At 34.2% G+C, this 22757-nt stretch overlaps 3 protein-coding genes and 1 pseudogene across 15 annotated transcripts; all 4 read left to right on the plus strand.

The window, feature by feature from the left end:
• Positions 1-435: 435 nt before the first annotated feature.
• LOC108989374 (zinc finger BED domain-containing protein RICESLEEPER 2-like) lies at positions 436-4406 on the plus strand. The gene is made up of 4 exons (XM_018962943.2): positions 436-572; positions 1840-3985; positions 4090-4155; positions 4260-4406. Exons 2-3 carry the CDS (start codon positions 1840-1842, stop codon positions 4146-4148), a joined length of 2205 nt encoding a protein of 734 aa, XP_018818488.2. The 5' UTR covers positions 436-572; the 3' UTR covers positions 4149-4155; positions 4260-4406.
• Positions 4407-4817: 411 nt separating this feature from the next.
• On the plus strand, positions 4818-6026 carry LOC108989375 (annotated as a pseudogene).
• Positions 6027-10224: 4198 nt separating this feature from the next.
• Positions 10225-16712, plus strand: LOC108989382 (probable methyltransferase PMT5). Of its 11 annotated transcripts, none has more exons than XM_035686677.1 (10): positions 10225-10351; positions 10721-11711; positions 11950-12085; positions 12333-12573; positions 13049-13274; positions 13451-13593; positions 14008-14311; positions 15057-15189; positions 15776-15943; positions 16385-16712. In XM_035686677.1, exons 2-9 carry the CDS (start codon positions 11200-11202, stop codon positions 15923-15925), a joined length of 1845 nt encoding a protein of 614 aa, XP_035542570.1. In that variant the 5' UTR covers positions 10225-10351; positions 10721-11199; the 3' UTR covers positions 15926-15943; positions 16385-16712. The 11 variants fall into 11 exon arrangements, 8 of the variants coding, with proteins under 8 accessions (XP_035542570.1, XP_035542571.1, XP_018818499.1 ...); XM_018962952.2 differs by having other exon boundaries at positions 10232-10351; positions 13451-13611; XR_001995835.2 differs by having other exon boundaries at positions 10233-10351; positions 13451-13611; positions 15776-16177.
• A 2517-nt stretch (positions 16713-19229) lies between these two features.
• Positions 19230-22521, plus strand: LOC108989386 (14-3-3-like protein GF14 iota). Of its 3 annotated transcripts, none has more exons than XM_018962962.2 (7): positions 19231-19426; positions 20739-21045; positions 21434-21521; positions 21634-21743; positions 21837-21985; positions 22065-22111; positions 22206-22521. In XM_018962962.2, the coding sequence occupies exons 1-7, from the start codon at positions 19354-19356 to the stop codon at positions 22209-22211; spliced, it is 780 nt and encodes a 259-aa protein (XP_018818507.1). In that variant the 5' UTR covers positions 19231-19353; the 3' UTR covers positions 22212-22521. The 3 variants fall into 3 exon arrangements, 2 of the variants coding, with proteins under 2 accessions (XP_018818507.1, XP_018818508.1); XM_018962963.2 differs by having other exon boundaries at positions 20685-21045; positions 22206-22475; XR_004798580.1 differs by having other exon boundaries at positions 19230-19426; positions 21837-22111; positions 22206-22475.
• Positions 22522-22757: the final 236 nt, after the last annotated feature.

Raw genomic sequence — 22757 nt, forward strand, 5'->3', positions numbered from 1 at the left:
TTTCATTCCCTCCATCCCCCAATGCGGGGGAATCTCAATCCCCAATTTTTCATTTTAATTTTAGTATATATTAATATATTATAAGAGTTATAGTATAAATATTTTTTATAGTATTTTATGTGTCAAAAATATAAAAGAACCACAAGTTAAAAAAATACCTCATTCAAAAAACAAGAAATGGCGCCGTTTAATATAAAATTAGACCTAAACAACACCATTTAAGTCTATTGAGGAGCAAAATTAAAACTAAGTTGTGTTAGTTTTTTTTTTATATAAATAAACCTCGTGTTGCAACAGCGCCATTTGAATCCAATTTCAATCCAAACCCCAAACCGCACCGTTTTAACATTACTTTTCATTCCCTCCAACCCTTCCCGCCAAACCCCATGAATATCCCCAATTCCCCATTTTAATTTTTCACTTCTCTGATCTCTCTCTCTTCTCAGAAAACCCTAGCCCACCGTCGCATCCCCCCCACCCCCCCATCTCCAGCCCCTGCCCTCTCTGAGTCTCCAGCCCCTCTGTCGCAGCCCCTGCCCTGCCCTCTCCGAGTCTCCATCCCCTCCCCTAAGGTATGGTTTCGCCGTTTATTATATTCTTAGAAAAATTCTTCAGATTCTCATTTTCCTTTGTTTTTCTGTTATATATATATATATATATATATATATATATATATAATATTGTGGGATGAATCTATTAGAGGCAGCTTTAGAATGGGTCTGGTTTCTCTGATCAGAACGTCACCTGATCTTCATGATCACCACATGATTCTTGCACGAAGTTTCGAATAAATTAAATATGCAAGCCACATATATATATATAGTACTTTGTTAATCTAACCAGCATCCATTGTTTTTGGTAATTGGTGGGGGTTAAATTGGGCAGTAAAATTGCCTTACTTTTGCAGGTTCACCTCGCTGCTCAAAGCGGCTATGTTGGTTGTTTTGCATTAGATGCCTATGTCTCTTGTTTCGTGTGTAGCTTGGTATTATTGAGTGTAATAGAACTTAGTCCAGATATGTATTTTTGTCCCCCAGCTGGCTTTAAGCATTTCTTTTCAATAATATGAAGTCATGTTCGACGTATTTGCAGCAACTCCACTGGCTTTAAGTAGTGTACTAAATTATTAAGTCTATATGAATCCCTACGAATCTGAAACTATATGTATGGTGATCATGAATGAAGTAATTAATTAAAATCATAATCCAACTTAGATAATAGATACCTGGTAAAAAAGGACGGCATGCCGTTAAGTTTTTTTTTTAAAATTTGCTTCATACAGAGCATACTATATCAACCTGTGAAGAAGAAGAAAAACTATACAGCTTGCATTGGTAGACTTTATAGATGTACATGTTATTCTGACTTTGCTTCTTCCTATTTCCATTTATTGGTACAGCCTTTGCATTGAATATGTTCTTCAGTATTCCTCTATGGTGTGGTGTTCTTCTGACAGGACTTTAGTACATTGATTACTGGGAAATGGAATCATGTGACATTAGTTATTATTATGTGATTTGTAATTTGTAATAGCACTTTATTAGTAGGTGGTAATGGCCGAAGCCTTTGATTGTAAATTGTAATAACTTTTGTGTCATTTACTTTACTTTTTTTTGTTTTTTAACTTTTTTTTCCTTTTATTTGGACTCTTGGAGTTGGAGACTTGGAGAGTTGGAGTTTGTGTTATAGCTAGTTTAATAATCTGGAAATCAGTTTTAATAAAGGCTATAAAGCTGATTTTGTTAGTTGTTATAACTTATAGCTGATTTTATTTTATAGATTAGAGATTTTTGTTATTATTGATTTTAATATTTTATAATTTTATTTTTGTTACTACAGATGGATCCTTCAAATGAAACAGAAACACTCCGCGATGTTCAACCTTCAACAGAAAGGACCATGGAATCAACAGCGACTAGTAATCCGATTTTTCACAAATCTAATGTAAGTAAGCCATCTACTGGTCCTAGTAGTGGTAGGAAAAGATCTATAGTTTGGGAGTATTTTACAAAGATAAAAACTGAGGATAATTCAAGACCTAGGGCTGCATGTAACTTTTGCGGGACTACTTACGCTTGTGATCCTAATATAAATGGCACAAAATCAATGTTGCAGCACTTAGAAAAAACATGTAAGAAGTCTCCACTTAAGAATGTGGATAGAAACCAATCTGTATTAGGTTTCAAGCCTGGAGAAACCAGTGGGGGGCTTGTACCTATTGCTTTTAGTGTTAAGGCTTGTAGAGAAGCCTTAGCAGAAATGTTGATTGTTGATAAGCTTCCTTTTAGATTTGTGGAAGGGGAGGGGTTTAAGAAATTTATGCTTGTTGTGCAACCTAGATGGAATGGGATTCCATCACGTGTAACGGTTGCAAAAGATATTTTTAAACTTTATTTGAGAGAGAAAGACAAGTTGAAAAGTGCTCTTAAGGGGCAGCGTATTTGTCTAACCACAGATACATGGACATCCGTGCAAAATTTTAACTATTTGTGTCTCACTGCACATTTTATTGATGAAGATTGGAAAATGCACAAAAGAATTATCAGTTTTTGTAAGGTGGAAAACCATAAGGATGAGACACTAGGTAAAAAAATTGAAATGTGTTTGCTTGAATGGGGGAGCCCCAAAATATTTACAATTACACTCGATAATGCAAGTTCAAATAATGAGGCAATTTCGTATATCAAAAGAAAGACAATGAATAGAAATGATACGATTTTGGAACATGAGTTCTTGCATATGAGATGTTGTACTCATGTCTTGAACTTGATTGTTCGGGATGGGTTGAAAGAATTTGATCAATCAATTGCACGAATTAGAGGGGCTGTGAAGTATGTGAAATCTTCTTTACAAAGGTGGAACACATTTAAGCAATGTTGTGATAGTGAAGATATTTCTTGTAAAAATAGTGTATGCTTAGATGAAGCAACTCGTTGGAACTCCACCTATATGATGTTGGATAAGGCTGAAAAGTTTCAAAAAGCATTTCAACGACTAGAGAATGATGATTTGGAATATGTTAAGAGCATTGGGGAGGATGATAGTGAGGATGATGATGGTGTTAATGAGTTGAGTAAAGGGGGGGCATCCAAGTTAGGGCCTCCAACCAAGGATGATTGGGATAAGAGTAGGTTGTTTGTAAAGTTTTTAAAACTTTTTTACGATGCAACCTTGTGTTTCTCGGGGGCCAATAATGTCACTTGCAACTGTTTTGTATTTGAGCTAGCAACAATTCAATATGCAATTAATTTGGAGTGTGTGGAAGAGCCTCATAATTTGAAGACAATGGCATTTAATATGAAATCTAAATTTGAGAAATATTGGGAAAATCTTGAAAACATGAATCTTTTGTTGTATGTTGGGTTGGTTCTTGATCCTCGATATAAAATGCATGGTCTAGCATTTTGTCTTGAAATAATATATGATCATAATAGTTCGAAAGTTCTTATGTTGGTGGATCGGGTTAAAGATGCCTTGACTCGTTTATACGATAGTTATTGTGAAAATGATGGAGGTGATGTTGGGGCACAAAATAAAACTATGAGCCAATCAAGTGAGGGAGGGGCTAATACTACAAGTTCGACTGCTTGGGCAAGTAATTTCAGATTTCAATTGGCTCAATTTAAGAAGCATTTGGAGTTGGAGAACTCTTTGGAGAGTAAATCTGAAGTGGAGAGGTATTTGTCTGAAAAATGTATAGAAGATGATGCTAACTTCAACTTGTTGACTTGGTGGAAGGTTAACTCCATTAGATACCGCGTGCTTTCAAGAGTTGCGCGGAATGTTCTTGCAGTTCCGATATCTACAGTTGCCTCTGAGTCGGCTTTTAACACAACAGGTCAAGTACTTGATCATTTCTGCAGTAGCCTATCTCCACTTATGATAGAAGCTCTTATTTGTACACAAAATTGGCTCCGTTCTTCTGCCCCGATTAACATTCGCAGTTTAGTGGATGATATTGAGGAGTTTGAGAAATTTGATACAGGTATGTAACATCATTCATCTTTTATTTTACTATCTCTAAAGTGCATCATATTTTGATTTGTTTTAATTATTATGCTTATTTTCTTTTTGTTTCCTTTTGTGTAGAGCTCATGGAATACCTAGGGGGTTCTTCAAGACCTACTTCTTTGGTTGGAGATGATTAAATTTAAGGTAGGTCATCTTTTTACATCTTTCCTCAATTTTTTTTTCATTTAATGTAATTAATAACTTTTTATTGGAACTAACTGCTTGATTTATTTTCATACAATTGCAAGGTTTGTTGAATAGACTATTGAAGTTGGTGGCTTGGTGCATAGCTATTTGTTCTAGTTGTAAAGTTTCTTATTGAATGTTCTTGTAATTTGGACTTTTGGACTTGTAATTTAGACTTTTGGAATTTGAACTTGTAATTTATTGGACTTTTGGACTTATTTTATTTCATAGCATAATTTCCTTTTTATTGGAGATTTTTTGTTCTTAGTTTTTGTAGCAGTTATATTTATAGGCTTATAGCATTTTTTTTTTACAGCATATTTATGTTTTCAGTTTTTGTTTTATAGCAGTTTTTTATAGCAAATCTTTTTTTTTACATAACAGTTTTTTTTTTATAAAGCAGATTTTTATAAATAGCACTCCTTATAGTATACATTGTGTCATTAAGTATCAAGTTATTCTTGTTGTTTTAAACCAAGACGCTTAGATGGGGACAAAGGGGTAGATGAAAATACATATTTTAGATAATTAGAGACAAGGATCTTTATTGATGTGTTCATTGATTTTCATGCAGTCAATAGTTTTCTGGTAAGAAGCATAAAAGTTCAATTTTTTGTCAAATGGCTTTGGTTGTAATCTTGTGGGCAACTGTGCAGTGGGAAGTCCACAGTTGCCCTATCCCTATCTGAAGCTCTCAAAGATACAGAATCAAAGGTGACAGTTAGGATCATTGATGAAACTTCTCTTCATCTTGATCGCAATCAGAGTTATGCCAATATGACTGCTGAGAAGAACTTAAGAAGAGTGCTTAGGTCTGAAGTTGATAGATCAGTTTCAAAAGATAATATTATAATTTTAGATTCTTTGAATAGCATAAAGGGTTACAGGTATGAGTTGTGGTGTTTGGTTCGTGCTTCAGGAATAAGATATTGTGTGCTATATTGTGATGTGGAAGAAACCCATTGTAGAAAATGGAATGAAGAACGAAGGGAAAAGGGAGAAGCTTCTTACAATGAGGTGATACTTGAAGATTTGGTAAGAAGGTTCGAGAAACCGGAATAAAAGAAATCGATGAGATTCCCGTTTGTTTGAGTTATGGCCATATAAAGATGGAATAGAGAAATCTTCTGCTACCATCTTGGATGCAGTTTCATATTTGACAAAGAAGGTGGACTCAAAAGCACACGATGCAAAGGTTTTGCAGCCAACAATCGCAACACAAAATGCACAATTTTCGGAGGCAAATTCTCTATACGAGTTGGATAGAGCAACGCAGGAAGTCACTAATGCTATTGTTGAAGCACAATCCCAGGCACTTGGAGGGCCTCTAAATGGGGTTTCTCTTGGCCATGGATTACCAACCATTAACATTTCAAGATCAGTTGGGTTGCCAGAACTACGTAGGCTGCGACGAACTTCTACTAAATTGACTGGACAGACAAGTTTAAGCGGGCCGCCGCCACCTTCTGATGCCAACAGGATGTTTGTGGACTACTTGAACAGGAAATTAGGAACTGCTTTCGAGTATGTTAATGTATCATGGAGATTGCCATTGATTTTTGTGGTGAAAAGTAACAAAAATCAAGTAATTTGTTTTTCTAGGTTATGTGAGACTTTTGAATTCTTTCTACGAACGAACATATATAGATGCGCTGGTTTTTTATTTGTATTACACTTTGGAAAATGCTATATACTGCATTTTTATTTATTTCTCTTATCAGTGTACTGTGTTGATGTCACATTATCCATCAAGAACTTATTCTTGTGTTTCTAAAGGATGAACTTATTCTTGTGTTTCTAAAGGATGGAGATTCTCTACAACTGAGTGAAAGATGGACATGACATGTAGACTTTACACAAGATTTTAATGTCAATTTTATTGCATACAATATTGCAAAATGGGCTGCTTGGAACAACACCACCAAAACCATTCTCATCTATTATATTTTAAGCAAGTTAATTTCATTAAACAGAAAAAGTGATATATGAGGAGGGGGTGGAGTTCCCCAACAATCGTTCCAAAGCAATAGCTCTATGGGGGTGGAGTTTATTTGGGACCAATATTTTGATCCCTACCCCTGTCCTACAAGAAGATGATGTCTTATATAAAGACGGAAAAGTGTTCACAAAAAAACGAACAATAGAACTATCGCTTGAAGCGGTAGTTCCTCTGCTGGAAGCGGTCGTGGTGGTGGGTGCACTGTCACATATTGTCTGGAGTGAATTTTTGAAGAGATCCACTATCCCTCTTACAAGATTACTGATTAAGAAAAGTGATAACATAAAGCAACCAGAATCCAAGCCGAGTCGGCGACAACAGACCAACACAGGTAGTAGTGGCACGTGTATGACACGCGCCACCTGAGGAGGTGAACGGACGAGCAGATCTGAAGGATCTGAGGCCTCTGAGACAAGTGGGGCCGTGCGTGGTAGCTGAAGCTCCTTTAGTACGCAGTTGCAGCTAAAAACACCACACGAGTGTGGTCGCGCGTGCATCAAACTCGTCAGGCAGAATCACATTCTTCTTCTATGAGCATGAAGATTGACGACCTGAGAGGCTGAATCAGTGTCGCGTGTTGGTCGGAAGTTGTCGGAAGACAGTAGATTAGAGAGGATTGGCGCTAAGGAGAAAAAACTAGATAAAAAAAAATGGAAAAAAAAAAAACAAACAACAAAAACAAACAACAAAACTATAAACATAAAAAAGCCATTGGGGCAAGCTAGGGGAGGAGGTGGTCGGAGCCTAAACTCCGGACCCCCTCCGCCAATGAAAACAGAGTATCAATAGACTTCAAAGACGAGAGAAAAGAGAACCACCAACAACTCTTTATTCCTTTTCCTTTTTAATTTGTTTTTCGTTTCTTTTCGTTGTAAATTTTTGTTTGATCTTGTAACAGTTCTCTAACATAGAGCGATCTTTGTCAACTAGTGTCATGTGGCTAAGGCCTACTTGAGCACCCCAAACTATTAAGTTTTTAGTACGACAAAATAGTCATTTTGTTATTTTATTTAGGCCGTTTATATATTTTATTTCATTTTTATTTTTATTTTTTTAATAATTAAAAAACTAATTATTAATATATTAATATATATTTTTATTTTTTAAAAATATTTAAAGATATTTAAAAAAAATAAAAAATAAAAAGGTTAGATTTAATCTGGCACGCCTAATCTTTACTACCTTCATTGTTGTGCAGTACCTTAACAGCACTCATATAAATAAGGAAAATGATACTTAAGGTAGGTTTAGAATGTGAGATGAGAATTTTATATTTTGTTTTGAAGTTTAAAATATTATGTTTTAATATTATTATTGTTTTGAGATTTGAAAAATATGTATTAGAATTTGAAAAAATTGAATTGTTTATTATATTTTGTATAGAGATTTGAAAAAGATGTAATGATGAGATGAGAATTTTATATTTTATTTTGATTACCAAACCTGCCCTAGTCCCTTTAATATTATTGTTTAAAGTTATTGTTCGAGTATTTTAATTTTTTTAATTTTAATTTTTTTATTTAATAATTAAGAAAATGATTATTGATAAAATTATATATATTTTTAATTATTTTTTAATCTTTAAAAATGTTAAAAAATAATTTAAAAAATATTAAAAAAAAAACTATAAATAATAGAACTCCCTTGAATTATGGGCAAATCCTGGTCTTGTCCTATGTTCTTGTCGTTAGCCATATATATTATATTATATAATACAATTCTGCTACAGTAAACAGGGATTTGACGTGCGGAGAAGGCAACAGTTACAGGTGGAATAATTGAACATAGCTGTGTCCCCGATAGGTCAGTGTCAGACATATACATCAGACAGCGTGGCTGTCTATCTTCCATTTGGCAACTCCTCCTAAAGTGACTTTAATTAGCCTTCTTTTACTTCTTAAGTTTTTTCTTTTCTTCTCAAAGAAGCAACTATTTTTCAGAAAATCAATGTCTCGTTAGTTCATTATCCGTATTCTTTGATATTAAATGTTTTAATTATAAAAAATTTTATAAATATTAATTTATAAATTTTATATGATATATTAAATTATAAAATTATTTTTATTATAAAATATATTTAATATATCATTTAAAATTATATTAATTTATAAATTTATTTTTATAAAATTTATTTATAATTATAACACTTTAATTTATGACATACGACAAGAGAAAATGGTTTATAAAAAAAATCCAAAATTATTGAATTTACAAAAAAAAATTATATTAGAAAGAAAAATGACGTTCTTCAGTCACACTGTTTATGTGACGTATTATAAATAATTTTATATGACAAACATTTCAATGAACAATCATTTAAAATATATCATCTGAGAAAGTACGATTGATTATGACAAGATGAATTATCTATTTTATAGTAATAGGATTTTTTAAATAAAAAATAACCCATCAATCAAGTCAATTTTTAAATAATTTATTTACGCTTTTTAGACAAACCAAACATTTCTAATCAAATAATTGTTACTTATGTGTTTTTTTTTTTAATTTTTTTTTATGTAGATTTTTTTAAAAATATTTTAAAAAAATAAAAAAAATTATAATATTATTAAAAAATACTTCCTTAATCATGAAGTATTTTTTCATATTTTTTTTACTTTATAATTAAAGAAGTATTTTTTAATAATATTTCAAATTTATTTTTTTAAATATTTAAAAGTATTAATTTTTTTTATAAAAAATAATTAAAAAAACACATCAAAAAACACATGCTAAAGCCAGCGGTAGCTCCCAACGGGAGCTATTAACAGTGGCTCTAGTAGTACTCTATCACTTATTCTTATTGTTTAGAGTTTTTGTTGTAATTTTTTATCTTATTTTTTATTTTTTTACTTAATAATTAAGAAAATATTTTTTTAATAATAATATTATTTTTTATTTTTTAAAAATATTTAAAAATGTTAAAAAATACATGTAAAAAAAAAAGAAAAAAAAATGACTCTTTATAATATTAGATAAAGAAGTCTTAAATTCATAAAAAGATTTTATAAAAATAAATTTATAATAACTAAATACGATATATTATATTAAAATGATTTTAAAATTTAATATATCACGATAAATTTCATCAATTTATAAATTTTATTTTAATAAAATCTATTTGTGAACCAAATATTTTGGCATAGATTTAAGCCCATGCACCCGTTACAGTAGCAAGTCTCTCTCTTTTTTTTTGTTCGCAAGTTGCTAGTGATATATTAAACATAAACAGTGCGATACATAGATGGAGGTTCAGAAAATTAAAACAATTACAAAGATAAATGTGGATCTTTTCCACTATAGAATTACAGTAAAGATATTGGAATTTAGATCAAAAGGATATTGTCGAAAGTTTGCGTTGCTACTACTCATTGTATTAGATTGTGCGTGCATCAATTTTTTTATTAATAAATTATTCTCACTGTTTATTCTTTAAATGAATTTAAATGATATATGATATCATTTATGATATGGTTCAAAATCTATTCTTGAACATCGGAAAGATTTGAGATTGCTTGAATTGTTATATTTGAATCTCCTTCTAAGATTATTTTCTCAAACTTTAATCTTTCGGCTTCTTTAATAATCGTGTAAGTGCTGCACTTGCTTCTCCTTGATTTGGATTGACGTTATTAATCAAATATGTTTTTGGCAAACATAAGGCTCGTGCTTAATAGCCTTAATTACATAAATTTTGTTTTTTGTTTTTTTCAATTCGGAAAGTGAAAGGCCTAATCAAGACAACATAAAATAACTTCACCATAAGTATGTGTCCACGCAATGGAAAATTTAAAAAAAAAATTAAAAAAATGATCCAATTTTTGCTGTTTGTTTTGTCTAATAAAAAAATTATTTAAATATTAATAATATTTTGGATAATAAAATGAGTTGAAATAGTTTATAAATAAATAATTAAATTATTAATTAAAATTAAATAAAATGAGATACACTTACCCAAACGGGCCCGCTTATGGATCTAATCATTTTTCTGTCGTCTCTAAAATGTTATGAAAAAAATGACCCAATAAAAACACGTCCCAAGAACTCGAATCCGATAAATTTGGACTCATCCCTGTAGTAATTTCAAATCTCTCTCTCTCTCTCTCTATCTCGAATTGGCTCTGAATCTGTGTCTTGATTCTTCAACGACCCGAAAGGGTACGCCCCCAAAACCCTACTTCCCACATTTTGTTATGTTCGTTCACGCTGATTTTAGATCAATGTCCATTGGTCAGTGTGTTTGTATCAGGGTGGATAGTGGTTTGGTATTGGTTGGATTGGATCTGTGTTCATGTCTGTCCTTTTCAAGATCTGGGTTTCGCTCACTGGATTATGATCAATGATAATGGAAAAGTGATGCATTTTTTTTAATATTTTTGCATTTTATGCTTCTTGGTTGTTGAGAACCTTGGCAAAAGGAAAGAAAATTTTGGTCTCATGAGTATATGTTATCTGTCGTGACATTCGGTTATTTTGCTCAGCTACAGAACAGTACCGTTAGTGACCCATTATTCCACTTCTTTGCAGGTTGATCTAGTAGATTGAGAGGATTGGTCTGTCAGAATTGGCATTACTCAGTCGTGATCAGTTGGTTTATAGCCTGGAATCGGGCATTATTTGGAAGAATACTTCTAGATTTTTCTCTTTTTTGTGTTTTTTTAATTGGATAGTTGATCCATTGGTGGACATTGAAACTTGGGGATCTGAATTTTGTATCTCACATTTGTTTATGGTGGATATCTATTAGTTTTCACTGTATCTTATCAGAATTACGTGCGTCAGGTGGTAAAATCAAAGTGGGAAGAGATATAGCTGCCTTATTTGGGACATGTGAAGGGTTGTTGTTTCAATGTCTGTGGCAATAGTTCAGATTCATGATAATATGTATAGAAGCTCGTATGTCATGATAGGTGGTTTTTCCCGTTCTTTGATATATGGATTCGACGAGTTATTTATTTAGTGGGTTTTCTTAACTTGATTCTTGGATTGGGTTGCACAATTTGGACATGAGAAGCTTTTGGTTTAATAAACTCTCTGTCATTTTTGGCCCCAGACCACCGGTCAGCTGGTTACTCTTGTGCCTTGTTAGCTTGCTCGCACTAATTGCAGTTTTAGGATCATCTTCTTCTAATGCCTTCGACTCTGTAACTCCTACACCAGTACCGGACATTTATTTAAACTACAGAAGGCTAAAGGAGCAAGCAGCGGTTGATTATTTGGAGTTGAGGTCTCTCTCACTTGGAGCTAGTAGGCAAAGAGAGCTTGGCCTTTGTGGCAAAGAAAGAGAGAATTACGTGCCTTGTTACAACGTTTCAGCAAATTTGTTAGCTGGGTTTAAAGATGGGGAGGAGTTTGATCGGCATTGTGAAGTTCTGAGAGATCGAAACCGGTGTTTGGTTCGCTCTCCCAAGGACTATAAGAGCCCCCTGAGGTGGCCTGCTGGTAGGGATGTGATATGGAGTGGAAATGTGAAGATAACCAAAGACCAATTTCTTTCATCTGGAAGCATGACCAAAAGGTACTTGTCAGTTAGAGCTAACTGTTGGAGTTTGTGGAATTACCTACAACTACAAAAGGGTTGGAGCGTTTTTTTTTTTTTTTAATCGGTTAACAAAATTTTATTGAGAGTAAGAATAGGCAAGAGCCTTTTTAACTCACTACTTTCGCACATATATTGTTTTTTACATGTTTTTTTCTTGAGCTTGTGGGCAATTTATGAGTTGATTGTGTATACTATTTACAATTTGTTGTGATAGGTTGATGTTACTTGAAGAAAATCAAATTGCCTTTCACTCTGAGGATGGATTGATCTTTGATGGTGTTAAAGATTATTCTCGCCAAATTGCTGAGATGATAGGGTTAGGAAGTGACTCTGACTTTCTTCAAGCTGGTGTAAGATTTTTTTTTGTATCTTATAGACATGTTTCTAGTTGTTACCCTTTGGACACCACTGGGTTTTTAGAAGTCTGGAATTTGTTGAATGCATTCTTTATTGTCCCCATGATGTTTAACAATTAACTTTTTGAAGTAACAATGCCATAGGGTCTGTTTTTTGTTTCTTTGTGTGCTACTTTCTTTCTCCATTAGCAGTAGAATATCAGTTGTGGTTCATTTTTTCATTTAATGATATTAATTACAGGTGCGTACTGTGCTAGATATTGGTTGTGGATTTGGTAGCTTTGGAGCTCATTTAGTCTCACTGAAGTTAATGGCTGTTTGTATTGCGGCTTACGAGGCAACTGGCAGTCAGGTCCAATTGGCACTTGAGAGAGGTCTTCCAGCAATAATTGGAAGCTTCATTTCAAGACAGCTTCCATATCCATCCTTGTCATTTGACATGGTTCATTGTGCTCAGTGTGGTATTGTTTGGGACAAAAAAGGTACGGTATTGTTTGGGACAAAAAAGGTACTTTCAGAGGTAGATTAGTTATGGTTTCATACCCCTTATAGATGGCATGCTTTCTTTTTAGTGTTGCAAAGCTTCTTGGTGCTTGATTCATGTCACTTGTACTTTTATTGCTTTCTTGATATCTTCTCACCCTTTTGTTTTTGCCACGGATTCTCCATTGTTTGAATGCAGTAATAGCGGGATGGGGGAACTGAACATGTCTGAGGAATAGTTGGGGGAAATAGCCTTGGATACCCTTTCCAGAAAAAAAATAGAGTAATATATATACATAGTTCTGACCTAGAGTGACAGGGCATCATAGCACCATCATTGATATTTTAAAGTTTCTAATTTTTGTTCTTTTATTTTTTATTTTTTTATTGTGGATCTATAGATTATGGGGTTGAGTATTGTTTGCAGCTGTAAAAAGCATGTCTTTGCTGTCTAATGATGGCTTCATTGAACAGATGGGATTTTACTCATTGAAGTTGACCGGGTGCTCAAGCCTGGAGGTTACTTCGTGTTAACCTCACCCTCAGGCAAGCTACATGGAACAGCAGTAGGTAAAAGGAAGAGAAATGTGTTAACTCCAATGGAAGAATTGACCCAAGAAATCTGTTGGAGTCTTCTAGCGCAGCAAGATGAAACTTTCATCTGGCAGAAAACTGTGGATTCTGATTGTTATGCCTCTCGGTTAGGATATGTTAAATGATGCACTGTTTTCCATAACATACTTTGCGAGTTCTGAGATCAAGAAACTACAGTTTTAGATTTTATTTTTCCTTGCTCCATCGAAGTGGTTTGGACCTGCCATGTTTTTCTCTTGAACTCACAGCTTTATTAATGCTTCATTTTGTTCTTATTTGTAGCAAGCAGAGTGCTATACCACTTTGTAAAGAAGGGCATGATGTTCAGTCATATTATCAGCCCCTTGTATCATGTATAAGTGGGACCTCTAGCAAACGCTGGATTCCAATCCAGAATAGATCTGCTGGTTCGCAATTGAGTGCAAGTGAGCTTGAAGTTCATGGAAAGTATTCTTTTATTATGATTTGTAAGGTTAAATACACTTTTCACTCCTAAACTATTAAGTATTTTACATTTTGTAACACAAACTAATAAAACTGATACACTGACAATTGCACCCTCCTACTGCAGCCAGGTGTCAAATAGCTCTGTTAGGATCCAACAAGATTGTGCTACATTACTATTTATCATGATCTTAGTGGTGAAACTTGGACTAAAGGCGTTACTTGTCAGTCTTGGTAGCTTGAGGGTGCAATGTGTCAATTTTAATAGTTTAAGTTGAAAAGTGTAAAATACATGGTAAATCTAAGGGTGAAAAGTGTTTTTAACAATTCTTAATTTTACTTTTTTGGTGTTCCAGTTGTCTGGATAGTCTATTAATCAGCTCGTATCTTTGCAGGAGTTCTGCCCGATAATTTCTTTGAAGACTTGCGGGTTTGGAGATCAGCTCTGAAAAACTACTGGTCTCTGCTTACACCCTTAATTTTCTCAGACCATCCAAAGAGGCCCGGCAATGAGGACCCATTGCCCCCATTTAACATGATACGCAATGTTATGGACATGAATGCCCATTATGGGGGTTTAAATGCTGCATTTTTGGAGGAAAAAAAATCGGTATGGGTGATGAATGTTGTACCCATTAGAGCTCGTAATACACTTCCTCTTATACTTGATCAAGGCTTTACTGGGATTTTGCATGACTGGTAAGTCATTAATTCTGTTCTTTCTAAAAATTATTCTTCTAAGTAGAATATTTAGGCCCCGTTTGGATTCAGAGATGAGTTGAGATGGTTTTAGATGAGTTGAATAAAATATTGTTAGAATATTATTTTTTAATATTATTATTGTTTTGAGATTTGAAAAAGTTGAATTGTTTATTATATTTTGTGTGAGAATTTGGAAAAGTTGTAATGATTAGATGATATGAGTTTCCAATCTAAACCGGGGCTTAGTGTTGATCTTTACTTAAATCTCCCTTACCTAATTTTTCTAATAACAACTAATGGCAAATCTGCTTATTAAAAATGATAATTGTGGGAAATCTTATTCTTCAAGATGTCAAGTGATGTTCTAATTAAAAACCTTCTAAGATATAAGACTTGCTGGATTGGATCTATGATGCACCCCTTGCCTGCTGGAGATATATATCGCAACTTACGAATCAACTAGCTAATTAAGAAAAAGAAAAAGAGCAGAAGAAAAGAAAACTCCCAATTTCATTTCTCTTTTGGGGATTGAACTGGAAGTTTTAGACGTAGTATACATATACTTCACTTTTCTGGTTTGGGAAAACATTCATGACCTTCACTTCTAAAGAAAAAGCATGCCTCATTTCTTGGGTCCATTGACTATAATGTGTTTTTTTCCTTCAAAATTAGTAAATAACACTTTGTTAGCAAGAGGTTGCTTTGCAGCTTAATAGATGTAACTATCCATATTGGTACACAGGTGTGAACCTTTCCCAACATACCCCAGGACATATGATATGCTTCATGCAAATGGGCTCCTTTCACATCTCAGTTCAGAGAGCTGCAGTGCAATAGACTTGTTCTTGGAGATGGACCGGATGTTGCGACCTGAGGTATTTGTATTGCAACTCAATTCTTTATTGCTTATGCTGGATAATGTGGTGGAATGTGAATTAATTATTTTGAAATTCTAATTAGAAGATTGCCTTCGAGACCTGTCCTTGTGTTATACTCTTATAGGGAGGAAGCGGACACGAGTTATGCTCCCTTTCCACCCTCTTTCATGTTCTTGATCTGGCTTTTCTCTGCTGGAAAGTTTCATACAACATGATTTATGGAAATTTTAATTCAAACTCAAAATTGCTTTTGGCACCTTTCTTTGTCTTATATAATCCTTAGATGCTAGAAACTTAAGTCGGAGGGAGTTGAATTATGCCCCTTTTTCTCCTTTTTTCTTGTTCCTAATCTGACTTTCTCTAAGCAACTGCCTAAGATGGATCCCTCATACTGTAAGTTAATTTCATTCAACCTCCAATTCCTTTTCTTTTCTTTTTTCTTCGCTACTAGGTACATATTATGTGCTCTCTCTATAAGTCGTGTCCATGGTGTTTCTGATGCAGTAGTTGCTAGTTGGTTGGATATCCACTGCTATATGATAAAGTTCATAATATGTAGTATGAAATTCTGAATGGTTTTCAGGGATGGGTTGTTCTTTCTGATAAAGTAGGAGCTATAGAGATGGCACGCATGCTTGCTACACAAATACGGTGGGAAGCAAGGGTGATTGACCTTCAGAACGGCAGTGACCAACGGCTGCTTGTTTGCCAGAAACAATTCATCAAGAAATGATAGATTCAGCATCTAGAGGTCTCACCTCTGTAAACGTGTACACATCTTTGCTCTGGTAATTCTTTAAATCTGCCAGGAAATTAGGAAACGTTCAGGTGGATATAGTATTCAGTCAATAATGACCTGATGTTCCTGTTGTAGAGTCAGCCATACACCCTGCAAGAGTTGGAAAAGTAAATTTAAAACCAGGAAAAAAAATTGTGAGGTTTGCGTCAGCTGTGGCCGACTTAAAACTGGTCTAGGCTTTGGAAGGTCCATCTTTGCCTTTGCACTACTGAATGAAACATAATAGCTATTTTGGTTACTTCCCTGTTGAAAGCAGTTCATTGCACAATAACAGAGGAAGCAACTAAAACAACTATTTGAGCGTGTTCAATGTTTATAGCACATTTTAAGTGAGGTTCTTGAATGATTCTTATGTGTGTTAGCTTCACAATAATCTCATGTTATTATTGTCAGGGATATGAAATGTTTTGATAGCAAATATATGTAAGATGTGCTTCGAGACTGATGATTTCGACCTTGTCCACCACCGATCAAGATGTGGAGGCTGTACATTAAAGACGTTTGCCACACAAAGTAGCTGCCAATCAGTCTTTTTTTTTCAATTGTCGAGTGTTTGTAGCAATTCATTCATTTAATATTTTTTAGCATTTCATTTTTGTTTTTGTTTTTAGTTTTTTATTCCTTCATTAATTGATTTTGGACACTTTATTTCCTAGTTTACAATCGCCATTGTTGTCCAAAGAATTTTGATTGGCCACAAAATGTAAGAGATATACGTGTAGCAACTTTCTCTTCTACCCTGGTCATTATAGTTTGGGGTGCAACTGTGTCGGTCTGATTTTGGACATATTTTAGAATCGAATTGGTATATGCCAGTTTTGATATTTGAAGAACTGATACTGCAACGGTTACACCTCTAAACTGGTACCTTCGGTTTTACGGTTTCAGTCCAATTTTTTCTGTAATTATATATATAGTATATATAATATGTTATATATATATACACATATTATAGCATATAATAATATAGTGATAATATATTGTAGTATATTATAATTGTATTTTAGACTACAGTGATATATTATAGTATATTATAATATATAATGATATTGTATTAGGTATAACTACTAATACTATGAACTATAGTGATAATATATAGTTATTTATATAGGATTTTAAAATCTAATATTATATTAATTAGTAATTTAGTATATAATACAAAATTATTTTATATATATTGTATATAAAAATTGTATATATATAATATAAAAATCATATAAAAATATTTTATATAATATAATATATATGAACCGGTCCAGTCCGGTGTTATAAAAAGAAAAATTGAAACCGGATTGATTTCAATCAATTTTGAAAAAAAGAGAATTGATACTTGATCGAACTGGTTCATCTGTTTTTTTTTTCATCCATAATTATAGTATGTTATTGGAACTAGGGTTGTGCAAAAATCGACTAGATTGGTTGTTGTCGATGTGGACCAGTCGCCGGAGTTTAGAATCAACAGAAACCGACAGAGAATCGGTTGGTCGACGATATAAAATTAAAAAAAAAAACGACACCAGTCGATTCAATTTCGATCTAAACCAAACATAAACCGTTGAACCGACCGATTATCGATTATATATATTTATATTTATATTATACGTATATAAAACGGCGCCGTTTTATGTAATTTTAATAAACCCCCATTCTTTTCTTTTTCTTCCCTATGCAACTGCAACTTCTTCCCACCGTCAACACAACACACCACTCGCCTCCTCCTTCACAACGACACCAACAACAGACTAACAAATTGCACCAACTTATACCGACACTGAAGACACTAATTTTCTCCCCCATAATCGGCTGGTTCTGAAGCTCTCTAGACATCGTCAGTGTGGCATTAGTTTTGGATCGAAGTCACACCAAATAGGTCGATTTTCAACCCTAATTGAAACTTCTACCTGAAAAATAAAAAACTGGGCATATATGAACTAGAAGTGATGGGTTCTATGGTGGTCAAGGAGTGTCCCTCTAGGATCAGTCCATTTATCCCTAAATTACAAATCATTTACAACTCCAAAGCTTCAATATGACCTTCCCTGTTTTACTCATTTGCCATTATAACCTTCCTTTATTGTTGCACAAAATAGCACCCTCTCCCGCCATTTGAGAAGATTGAAACATAACACCATTAAAGTTAAGCTTAAACTTTCCGCTTGGAGAGAGTTTCAAGTTGAAGAGCTTTCCTTTGGCGATTGATTAATGCTAGATACAGTCATGGTTTGTGCAAACGTTGTTTACTCATTTAAAAAAAAAATAGAGTTCACCGTTAAAAAAATTAATTTGTCCATATAGGTCTCATATTTACTTATTTTTTTAAAGGGGTGCGCGACATTTGCGCAATCTACGATTGTAAATATAATTTCTCTTGGAGACTAGTTTGTATTGCTTTCACTGTTTTGTAACTTTATACATAGGCCAAGCAACTATCTATATATCATACTATCATCCCACTTTATACTTAATAACTTTATATTTGATATGATCAAAATAAGATGAGAGTGTAGTGTATAGCATTACTCTTAACTTCTTTGGGCACAAGATTTGTCTCTTTGTGCACCCCTTAAGTCCCATCTCGCAATTTCGAGTCCCTTTACTGCTTTAGCTCCCATACCATGAAAAAAAAAAAAAAAAAACTAATTATGTAATTGAATAAATCCTCATCTCCTTCTCGTACCCTTCTTCAAACCCATCCTTCAATTTGAGTTAGCAAATGTAATATCTTCGTGCATAATATGAATTCAAAACATTAAAGATCGATAATTGAGCAAGTCGAATTATTTATCTCTTGTAATCCAATAATTATTAATTAATCTTGTAGTAACACTTTTAATACCTATGAAAAAATAATTTTATTTCTCATCATCTCCAAGCACTACATTTATTTTTATTATCTAAACTAATTGAATTATTATACTCATCATCTATATACTAAATGCATTAGTAAGAGAAAAAAATAAAAAATTATATATGATATGTGGTGTAAAGACGATAAATATAATTTTCTTTTAAAATATATAAATCTTAAAAATAGTATTTTTATTAGAATGAAGTCGAACAGCAGTTACGGCACCCAACAAAATCCCACGAGTCGCGCGCTTCCTCTTTCAAAATCCGTAGAGTCCTGCCCCTCCGCCCAACTAACGGTCCGGATCTGGTCTTCCTACCCCAAAACTTGCTCGATCTTTAACATCTACCTTAACTTCTTCACTATATAAGCCCCCTCCCCCTCGCATTCGGAGCTTCTCATTTCGTTATTCTCTCTTGACTCTCATTTTCCCTGAGCCGAAATCTCCGCTGCTTCTCGCTTTCTGCTTTCTTTGCTGTCATCTCGCTTTGATCTCTCTCCGAGAAGAGCAAAAATGTCTACGGAAAAGGAGAGAGAGACCCAGGTTTATTTGGCCAAGCTCGCCGAACAGGCCGAGCGTTATGAAGGTTCTCTTTTCTCTCTCTCTATTCAACTTCCATTTAAAAACAAAAAAAAAAAAATTATTTCTTTACTTGTTCATTTATTTGTTTCTCTGGATCCATTTGTGTAATGCATCGGCATAATGATTCGCCTTCTTAATGGTATAAAATTATCTGCGTGCCCGTGGAATCGGGATTTCTTTTTTCTATATAGTAATGCGAGAATGTCTTGACTGTTTGGAAACATGGCTGGAGATGCTGGTGATGAACCCAAGTGTTGTGTTTTGTTTTCTGCTGTTTTACATTACTGCAATTCATCGGATCGGTTTGTCGATGGAAGAATTAAATCTTGTTTATCGTGTTTTGTTGATTTGAGACCCCATGGAATCCGTGGTGATGTCACCGTATCAGATTGGTCGGTTAGGAGAAAATTGGCACATTAGTCGAAGTTTCTTGTGTTTTTCCGCAGTGCCAAAAACCGACACTATTGATTGACATTGTTACCGTATTATTCTTACACTAATTGTTTTGGTCAGTTATCCGGGAAGACGAAGACAACAAAAGTATTTGGTTCCTGGTATACCTTTCTCTCAGTGCCCACCATTCTTCATACAAGAAAGGAAGGGGGAAAGGCAAAAAAGAACAATAATGCTTAAAGAAGAAGCAAACCACCTTTTTTTTATAAGTAAAAATTTATTATTATCAATAGGTTTAGCCAAGTACACTGGATCTATAGAGAGAAAATATCTAGCTAGGAAGGAGAAATAGATACAAGGAAATCATGAACATTAAGCCCATTAAAATCTTAACTAATTTTGGGCATTTAACTCCCTTATATAGTTATATGTATAGATATATAAATTCTGATGACAATACTTTTTCATATCTGATGCGGTTGACAATACACGTACTTGGCCATAATGACATGTAAATGAGTAAAGATCGGGTTAATTAAGGTCTGTATACGTAATACTTATAAAAAAATGTGTGTATACATAATGCGGCTGCTTATTTTAATATATTTTTGATGAAATAATAGGTTTATCCAGTGGCTTTTAGTAAGTGTATAGCTTCCTTTCGAATGTTTGGTAGCTGTTATGTAATACACTTAAAATGAAATTCATCTGCCTTTGTTTTTCTGGCTCATTCTACTTATTCTTTGTCAAAATTTTGGATTCTGCCAGATTTAGTACTATGTACATCGCCATGATAGGTAGAACATTAATGAAAAGGTATTTCCTTATTCAATTGGAAGGGATATTTAAAATTGGAAACTGTTCTCCAGTTACATTACAGGAGTGATCTCTGTCTGAAATTTCATATTTGGATGATGGCACAGAAATGGTCGAGTGTATGAAAAAGGTTGCAAAACTTGATCTCGAGCTGACTGTGGAGGAGAGGAATCTCCTATCTGTGGGATACAAAAATGTCATTGGTGCTCGCCGAGCTTCATGGCGCATTATGTCATCCATCGAGCAAAAGGAGGAGTCGAAGGGGAATGAGCACAACGTTAAACTTATTAAGAGTTACCGCCAGAAGGTTGAGGAGGAGCTCTGCAAGATTTGCAGCGACATTCTTGCTATCATAGACAAGCACCTGATTCCCTCTTCCACTTCAGGAGAAGCCACGGTTTTTTACTACAAAATGTGAGTCACGTTACTTTTAGGTTATGTTCCTTCATTTTGCCACTTGCTTGATAAAAAAACTCATGTAGAAATTCAAGAAATTATTTAGTTTTATGCTCATCCATTTTACTTTATTGATAGTCTTTTATTCGATGTGATTATAAGAGAATATATTCCAAAGGATTACCACCAGGAGAATAGTTGTGTTTTGATAAAAGATTATATGTGACTGTTTCTGCCTCCATTGTGGTGGTCTACATGAAATAGTGTAGATTCTGATTCATCCCCTATTCCTGTGGTCAAAGATGTGGCTGAGTCATGGAATGAAGTAATTTATAAATTCTTCCCATTATCTATGCTTTTTTAATGTTAAATTGTTTTGTGTTTGATGTGTTATGCATGAATGCAGGAAAGGTGACTATTATCGCTATCTTGCCGAGTTCAAGACTGACCAGGAAAGAAAAGAGGCAGCTGAAGAGTCATTGAAGGGATATGAGGCATGTTCATTTGACATAACTTACATTTCTACCAATGGCCAATCAATAAACTTTCATGTATTATTCTTTATTTCTGGTAACTTGATCTTCCCCCCTGCCATATTTTTGTTAGGCTGCTTCAGCCACTGCAAACACCGATCTTCCATCAACCCATCCAATTCGTCTTGGCCTTGCTCTCAATTTCTCTGTCTTCTACTATGAGATAATGAATTCTCCTGAGAGGTATTATGTTTTTTCCTTGGTCATCTGTTCCGTGAATTCGAAAGATTTACATGCTAGTTAAGTCATGATCGATGTTGTTACTGAAACTTGCAGGGCCTGCCATTTGGCCAAGCAAGCTTTTGATGAGGCAATTGCAGAGCTGGACACCTTAAGTGAGGAATCATACAAGGACAGTACCCTAATCATGCAGTTGTTGAGAGACAACCTCACTCTTTGGACCTCTGATTTGCCTGAAGATGGAGGTATAATAGACCCACCCATTAGCAAAATGCATGAAGCTCTCTCATGTTTAAATTTTAACTTGTAAATGCTCTCACGCAGGTGAAGACAACCTCAAAGGCGAAGAGTCCAAACCTACTGAAGCCGAGGCAAGTGGTTGCATGATTACTATACACCATTTTGAACCAAAATACTGATTGCCATTGCTGTTACTAAAAAAATCTGGTTTAAACTATTTTGCAGCATTGACGGGGGTGGAAGGCACCTGAGAGAGATAATAGTAGCTGGATAATATATCAATCATTCTACTTCGTAAGGGTGGCGGCTTCTTTGGTTTTCTCGCAAGAGGACTGGACTTTGCAATTCGGACATACTATAAATTTTGTTGATCTTTTTGGCCACAATCAAAGCCATAAAGATCAATCAGTTCTGCGACTTTTTTTTTATTTTTCCTCTTATTTTGGCTTTCCATCGAGGCGTGTTATTTAAGCAATGGATATTTATTTTATTTTTTTTTCTGTGCTTTTCTTTCTTTTGAAAATCTTCCTTCTTTTACTCATACTCTCCTGTTTTTTTAAGCAAGCATTTATATTAGTCGAATGATAATAAATATAAAAAACTCGAAAACGTGATTTGAACCCACAAAATTGATTCCGAGTCTTGCAATGCCGCCGGTCCTCTCGTCGGAAATTTCTAGACTGTGTTCGAGGTGTCAATGCTCGGAACGGGATGAAACTTGAAACTTCCAATAAAGTCAGTCCACTAACGCCTTGAGATCTCACCGGTATTGACTGC

Source organism: Juglans regia, chromosome 16 (genome assembly GCF_001411555.2).
Source record: "Juglans regia cultivar Chandler chromosome 16, Walnut 2.0, whole genome shotgun sequence".
Classification (NCBI taxonomy): Eukaryota; Viridiplantae; Streptophyta; class Magnoliopsida; order Fagales; family Juglandaceae; genus Juglans; species Juglans regia.